Source organism: Antrostomus carolinensis, unplaced genomic scaffold, assembly GCF_000700745.2.
Source record: "Antrostomus carolinensis isolate BGI_N321 unplaced genomic scaffold, ASM70074v2 scaffold34993, whole genome shotgun sequence".
In the NCBI taxonomy this organism is placed as follows: Eukaryota; Metazoa; Chordata; class Aves; order Caprimulgiformes; family Caprimulgidae; genus Antrostomus; species Antrostomus carolinensis.
In genome coordinates, this window is record NW_010306591.1 from 1 (window position 1) to 7,888 (window position 7,888).

At 48.6% G+C, this 7,888-nt stretch overlaps 1 protein-coding gene across 1 annotated transcript; it reads left to right on the forward strand.

The window, feature by feature from the left end:
- Positions 1-3,309: 3,309 nt before the first annotated feature.
- Positions 3,310-6,412, forward strand: KDF1 (keratinocyte differentiation factor 1). The gene is made up of 3 exons (XM_010165176.1): positions 3,310-4,408; positions 5,410-5,484; positions 6,165-6,412. The coding sequence occupies exons 1-3, from the start codon at positions 3,310-3,312 to the stop codon at positions 6,245-6,247; spliced, it is 1,257 nt and encodes a 418-aa protein (XP_010163478.1). The 3' UTR covers positions 6,248-6,412.
- The last annotated feature ends 1,476 nt before the right edge of the window (positions 6,413-7,888 follow it).

Genomic DNA, 7,888 nt, shown 5'->3' on the forward strand with positions numbered 1-7,888 from the left:
AAAGCTCCACTTCTCCCCAAAACCCACCGTCTCGAGGACATCGGGGGGTCCAGGGTCGGCAGAGGGGGGGTCTTTGTTTGTGCCCGGGAGGGTCTCCCCCCTCGCAGTGCTTTGAGGATGAAGGGCCGGATTTGTATTGACTTGGTGGAGAGTCCCGGGTGTCAGGAGGAGCCGGGGGTGTTCTGGGCTGGGGGCAGAGGGAAGCGTTTGGGGACAGGCAGATCCTTGGCCGGGGTGTTTGTGTCCCGGGTGGGTGAGAGGGGGAGGCAGGAGCAGAGAGAAGAGGCCGGGTCTGTGGTCAGGGTCAGGGTCTCTGTCGCTGCCCGGTGCCAGCGGAGCAGTTGGGAATCTGGGAGCTTTATGGAGCTTTCGGCTCCTGGCAAGGTTGCTTGGAAAACTGGGGTTGTTGAGCCTGGAGAAAAGGAGGCTGAGGGGAGACCTGGTGTCTCTGTGCAAGTCCCTTGGAGGAGGGTGGAGAGAGGTGGGGGTGGGTCTGTTCAACCAAGGACCAAGGGACAGGACAAGAGGAAATGGGCTCCAGTTGTGGCCAGGGCAGTTGAGATGGGATGTGAGGAAGAATTTCTTTGCTGAAAGGGTTCTGAGGCATTGGAAGGGGTTGCCCAGGGCAGTGGTGGAGTCCCCATCCCTGGAGGGATTTAAAGGACATGTAGATGTGGCACTTGGGGACATGGTTTAGTGGTGAACTTGGCAGTGTCCAGTTTATGGTTGGACTACATGATCGTCATGGTCTTTTCCAACCAAACTCTTCTATGAAAACTTAACAGCTACACATGCTTCCATATATTTAAGAGACATCGTATCTACATGTACATCTTACATCCTGAATTTAGGTCCTCTGGCCCCTTTCTTAACATAACCCTCGGACTTCCCTAGCTTCTAACAACAGTGACAATATGGTTAGTGGCAAACCGATGTGGCTTTATTAGGTAGATTCACAACTTAATTTAGCTTCTTTAAAACTTTCACAGGAAATCCTGTCCTCTGAACAATGAAGATCTTGGATCCTGGCTAACTCTTAGATGGGCAAACTGTTTGTGAATCCCTCCTGGCTCTTCTGAAGCAGATGCTGAAGTTCTTTAGAAGGATTTCGCACACGGTGCCTGCGTAAGAACAGAGAAAGCTCCTAAAAATCTTGTGAGTATCAACTCGGCTGTGGATTTTAGTCCAGGCTTTTGTTTATGGCTGTGTTAAGCAGCTGGCTCTGGGTTTCAGTCCAGTCTGTTGCTTGTGCTGGAGAAGCCGCTGGATTGAGGAGCTGTGTCTTGTATGTGCTCCTGGGGAGCCCTTCAGACGTGTGATCCAGTGGTTGCAGAAACAGGAGCTGTGATGGGAAGGGCACAAGCTCGGTGTTTGGGGCTGGAGGTGTCTCTGATGCCTGATGCAGTTGGGGGTTTGTGCAATATTGGGTGAGTGGTTTAATCTCTGAGCCTGCAGGAGTTTTTCTGTAGAGCTGAAATAATGCTCTTCCTGACTTCAAAGATGCTTTGAAATTTCAGAATATTCTATATATTGTTATATAAATGATTGTTACTGTGCAATGCGTGTGTTAGATCTCTGGATGAGGCCTCAGTATTATGAGAAGCATCCCAGCAAGCAGTCCAGTGCTTAGATCAGCTCAGACCTTTTTGGTTTGGTTTTCAATTTTGAACCGCGTTACAAAAATGGTGAAGCTGAGGAAAAAATAAATCCCTGTTGTTTTGAAGTGAAAGCAATCAAAACTCTCTGCTGATGCTCAGTCCAGGGAGCTCTGCCTGCTCAGCACTGAAATTGGAGTGTCTGGGGCTTTTATATTTAACATCTTGTCCAGGAATGTGCAAAGGGAGCTCCTGGGACATGAGCTACTTACGGATTTTTGTAAGCTAATGGAGCCAAAATATTCCTGGAAAGCAGTGGTGTGCTGTAACTGCCTGGGGAGTGTTTTCAGGCTGTGCCTGTTCCTTTGTGAAGGCAACATGGCTATTTGTTTTTTTAAAAAAGGGGAAAAGAGGCAATGTTCTAATAAGGTAGGACAGATTTATTTATTCATGCTTGAGATGCCCTATAGAAAGTATATAGCAGAGCAGCAGGGACAGTCCAACAACACTTAAGCTGGGCTCTCACTGCTTATTAATTAGTCTAATTAGTATTTAAAAGGATCTCTTGGGGGTAAAAGCAGAGTTAGCCAAGAAGATTAGAAGCTGTGGACAATTTAGTTGCCCTACCATGGTCTGGGATAAAAGTGGCAGCAACAGAAGTGGAGAGTGACAGCCTTGACCTGACTTTCCTCATCATCACTCAGTGCCAAGTTTCCTTCATAATAAGGAGATTTAACATGCCACACTCTGCATGTTGGATCTGTGGAGCTAAAATGTGACGTAGTGCCCTGTGAAAACAGTTTCCTCCTGCGTGCAGACCTGGGGCAGTTGTGTTAGTACAGTGGTGAGGAGAAGAACAGTTGAGCAGATGGTCTGCTGTGGGATTTCTGTAGTAGGGCTTTGTAAAGGTTTTGCTCCTGCAAGGAGTGATTTGAGTTTGACTCATTGATGAGATTTTTCTTCTTTAATTTAGATTAAGACATTGGTTTTCATGGGCAAGTCTTTAAGGTAACACGGCCTCAACATGACAAGCAAAAAATCATCAGTGTTAGTAACGCGGTCATTGCTAAATCCTCTGAATGTAAATAACATCGAATAACGTGGAGTCAGAATTAGCAGCTTGCATAATGATTGATTGCTTGTCATCTCCTCCTGGGCACAGTGTGTTTTGAAATGGATGAGTGCTGTCAGGGCCCAGCTTAATCCTGAGGAATGCAAGACAAAGGGGAAGTTGTTTAAAAGAAGATACTTTCCCTTTGGAGCTGATCAGCTGGCTCCACCTTCAGCTGTGCTGCTCCTTTATTACTCCAGAAAAACGGTTCTGGAGCCTGACTCCCCTTCCAGCTGCCTTGAGGAAACCTCTTCTGAAGGTTACAGGGATTTTGAAGTCTGACAGGATTACAGGGATGTCTTAAAAACAGTCCTTTTAAAACACCTCTCTTCTCATTCAAGCATTTACCAAAAGGAAGCAGCAAAGCTAGAGTAGTCAGAGAATCCTGAAACACAAGCTGGATCCCTTCTCTATGTGACATGTGAGCACAGTGTGAGTCCTAACATAAAATATTGTTGTAAATAATTGAAATATTGAATTTGAGAACGACTGAATTTGAATGTCGGGTCCTTCTCTGTTGACCAACAGCTCACCAAGGTGAGACTGGTGATGAATGCTTTGCTTTGAGACCTTCTTGTTCTCCAGGTGCCTGAACGGTGAGCCATGCTGGGCCGGAAAACAAGACTCCCCCACAACCTGAACAGCCACCACCAGCTGAACCAGTCCTACCGGGAGGCTGTGCCCCTGCGGACTGGACCATCCAAGGAGACAGATGTCAGTTTGGAGGTGTTCAGCGGCTCTACACCTGAAATCAAACAGAGCCGCACCAGAGCCCAGCAGATGCGGGATAGGAAAGGTTGCAAAGCTGACCTCAAAGATTCCAACGGGAGAGAGGCAGAAACAATTACCTTTATTTCTGGTACAGCAGAGGCTCCTCCAAACCAGAGCTTCTGCTGTTCTTCCCTGTCTCAGGCCTGGAACACATACAAGGCTGTTTTCTGTTGTATAGTGACCTGTGGGAGCTGCTTTCAGGACTGCAGTGTCTGTATCCCCTACCCGGGTCCCGCTGAGACCTCCACTGATGATGGGAAGAATGGAGATTATAATGGACGACTGCCAAACAGCCCTGCTAACGTCTCTCCTGCTGAGAAGAATGGGAACCAGATCAAAAAGTCCAGCATGGGTAGCAGTTTCAGTTACCCAGATGTGAAACTGAAAAAAAACGTCCCTGTCTATCAAAACAGGAGCCCCAGCCACCACCTGGAATTGGATTCATGCTGCAAAGACCCGCTGCCAGAGAAGCCCTTCAGGAACAGCATAGAAAAGGCACCGCTCCCCAGCAGCCACCGGAGTTCAGAGGAGTATTATTCCTTCCACGAGTCTGACCTGGACATCAGCGAGCTGAACGGTTCCATGTCCAGCCGGGAGATTGACGTCCTGATCTTCAAGAAGTTGACAGAACTCTTCAGCGTCCACCAGATCGATGAGCTGGCCAAGTGCACCTCAGACACTGTCTTCTTGGAGAAGACCAACAAGATCTCAGACCTCATCAATAGCATAACTCAGGACTACAACCTGGATGAGCAGGATGCTGAATGCAGACTGGTCCGAGGCATCATACGCATCAGCACCCGGAAAAGCAGGGTCCGGCCCCATATTTCTATCCCAGCCAGCCAGAGCCACGAGGAGAAGTCCAGCAGAGGCAACGCACCAGACAGCGGTAACGAAACGATGCTGGAGTCCATGGTCATCAGCCAAGATGGTACGTGTGGGTTCCTTGGTGTTACTGCTTCAATATGAGGGTTATTTTATCAAAGCCATGGAGATGAGGTGATTGAGCAGGGGGGAAAGCCAATGTCACTCTTCAGAGTGGGCTTATTTTCCTGGGATGTGTGAATGGAGATCCTTGCATATTACTGGAGACCTCTGCTAATGGTTGGACTCGATGATCTTGAAGATCTTTTCCAACCTAAACGATTCTATGACTCTGTGATTCTCACCAGTCACTGTGCTTTGGCTTCCTTGATAGTATCTTTCACTGTCAGTGAAGTTTGTGCTGAGCAATGTAAGGGCTTATTCTGCTGCTACTGCAATGATTCTGGCTTTCCTCCACACCTCCAAGCTAGGCAGAAAGACCATGAGTCAAACTGGTATGACCAGATGAGCTGGCTTGTGCCAGAGGATGTCCAGTTACTCAGCTGGTGCTCTCTCTCTTTCCCATGTTCTACCAGTGCTCTTTGCTAATGCCACCCTTAGTCTACCATGAGAGTGTCTCCTTGGAGCTGAGACTTCCTGCACACAGTGGGGTGAGGAGCAGCCAGTGAATATCCCTGCAAAGAGGAAGGAAAAGCTGTTGCCGCAGTGTAAGCACCTTGTGGCTGTTTCAGGGATTATTTCCTCCTTGATTAGAGCAACCTGAAGTGACTGACCTCCAAAACAGGTTCTAAGAGTTTGCTTTAGAAAGACCTTGAAAAGCTGAGTATGGGAGGCAAGGAGATGTCTAGAAGTGAGGGAGGAAACCAGGTGGCTGTTGTGCTTCCCAGCTGAGCAGTAAGGCTGCTGCTGCTTCCTGGTATTTGGAGACTCTAAAGCTCAGATTACCGAGACAATGGTGGAAGCAGTCTGAAGAATCAGACTCTACCTCTCCTCTTACCTGAGGGTGATGCCTTTTGAAGGAGAGCCCTGTGCCTTCCCTGACAGGCGTCCTTACTGCCATAGCTGCCCATCCTTTCCTGTCTCAGACCCTCTTGGTTTTTATTCCAGATTTGGCCGTGCAGATATCAGAAGAAACACCAGCAGATGTGATAGCCAGGAACATGAGGCGGCACAGCAGCGCAGGTAACGTACCTGGCCAGGGGTCTCAGCTGCAGAGGCATCACAGGAGCAAGGGGGATGCCCTGAACCTCTCATTTTGCATATGGCTTCCACTTTCACCATCTGCAAAGGCTGAGCTGACACCTCCCTCCTAGATTACTGTGAAGGGTTTAGTTCTCTTGAGCTTCAGGAGTGAAGGGAGCTCAGAAGGGTGCCTGGGTTGGTTGGATCCTTCTGAAAAAGAATGAAACCCAAGTTTGGACTGTTCTCCATCCATGTGCAGTACTTGGCCTGACAGCGCTCAGTCTCTGGGTATTGTGACAAAGTTTGGGGCTGTATTTGGGGTGTGACCAGCTGAGGTCACAGCTGGGTTATACCGGGAACAAAAGGAACTGTGCAAAAGGGAAGCAGGGGAGAGTGACAGGCTGTCCCCTGAGCTCTGATCCTTGCAGCATGCATGCTGCACTCCAAAGAGCAGCCCAGGGCTAAAAGACAAGTTTTCTCCTGCATAATAACAGATCTCTCCTAGAAGATGGAGGCTACAATAGAGGCAGGGTTGTTCCCTGCCCGTGGGCTTTGTGTGGCTTTCTCCTCCCTCATGATACACAAAGCCTTTTGTGGCAGCTGCTTGCCTAACCGCCAGGCCCTCGGCTGCTATCGTTCACGTTGTCTAATGTCACCATCTCTTCTTTTTCTTCTCCAAGGCTCTCCAACAAGCAGAGATTCTTCTTTCCAAGACACAGAGACTGACTCGTCTGGGGCACCTCTGCTTCAGGTGTATTGTTAAGGGAAAGGACCCAAGCAGCAGGCTGGCATTTCGAGGCTTTGCTGCAATCAGATTTCTCCTCTTCCAATATGGAGTGTGCTATGCCACATTTTTTTTTCCTCCAGTCTACCCTGATCCTTTGTTGAATCCAAATTTTTCCTGCTGTCTGAATTTCACTGGATTTTTTTTTTTTTTTGGGGGGGGGGGATGGGACACAATATAGAACATCAAGGAAGTGAACTGTGGAGCTAATGAACTTGGGAGGTGGAATGTGTGCCCAGGGAGGAGAAGATGGACAAGGAAGTATCAGATAACTTGTGCCTCTATGATTTCCATGCTTCACATTTAGCTTCAACAACCTCAGTGGCCCAGCCCTTTCCCTGCTTTGAGGATCTGTTGTATGGTTCTGGCTTTCTGGCATTGCAGAAGTTAACTTGGGAAGGGAATAACTGGATGGTGTCTCTGATTTGTGCCAGTGCTGAGGTGAAGGGCCAGTACTGGCTCTCTAGGGACCCAGTTCTCTATTTGAAGTGGCTGGTTGGTCCCAGAAGTCCTTGATCCATGGTGTCTGCAGTGGCCAGATCTGCCTTTTTCCTGCTGCCCCTTAGTGGTGTCATCTCCTGCTGTAAGGAGAAGGTTCAGGTAATGTGGTTCCTTTAATCCTTGGCCTCTGGGCATGTCTCCTGAGATAGTGCTATTTGCAGGGGGTGGGATGCCTGGATGCCTGCCCCACTCTCACCTCCTGAGCAGACCATGGGGATCAGCTTTGCAGTCACTGCCAGTCTGATATGAGCTGTGGGCCTGAGGTGTTACCAGTTGGACGTGTTGACCTGTGACTGGTGTGCTCTTCCTTGCTCATCTGCCAAGCTTTCTGCCTTTCCCTGTCACGCTGACTGCTGGAACAAGCCTTGAACTCAGGTTATGGCAGGTGAGGGAAATAGTCGCTTCATTTTTTTTTTAAGGTTTTTATAATTAAGAATTGGTCTGTTTGAGTATTTTGTTAGAAACTTCCTTAAAAGTGGCTTGCTTTGAAAGGAAAGCCTCCCCTGAGCATGTCTGCGAGGAACTGCTTGGTCCTGCCTTTCCCCTGTGGGCACTCAGTGCCTTCTCCTTCCCTTTCCTCCTCTCTAAGAGCCAGTTGGAAGCAGGAGAGATGTGGTTATCGCTGCCCCGAGGGCACGGTGCCAAGCGACCTTGAGGGCTGCAGCGTTGCAGCAGGAGGAAGCTGTATCTTACTGGGGTTGCCACTTGGTTGTTTATCATAAAGTAAACACGTGAAGCCATGAGACTTGTTTATACATTCAGGTGCCCTTGGACATGAATAGAAAAGGCTCAGTTGAATTTACCAGCCAGAGAATAAACACACCCACTGTTGGTTGGGGGGTTTTTTTTTTGGGGGGAGAAGGTAACCAAAACAGGCCCTGTGCTTTGGTGTGGACCATGTTTTTGTGCCTTAATTGGACTGCAACGTGCCTTAATTGGACTGAAACGTGCCTTGAGTTCACAGCCTGTGATGACTCTTCAAAAGGCTGAGTTGAGGGGAAAAGGATTTAATTCCTCACAGGAGCCGTCAGGTTTATTTAACCAGCCAAAGCCTTTTGAAATGTACGAGTTCAAGTCCCTGTTAGAGCCTGTTTTTGTGAACTGCTCACATCTCAGAGC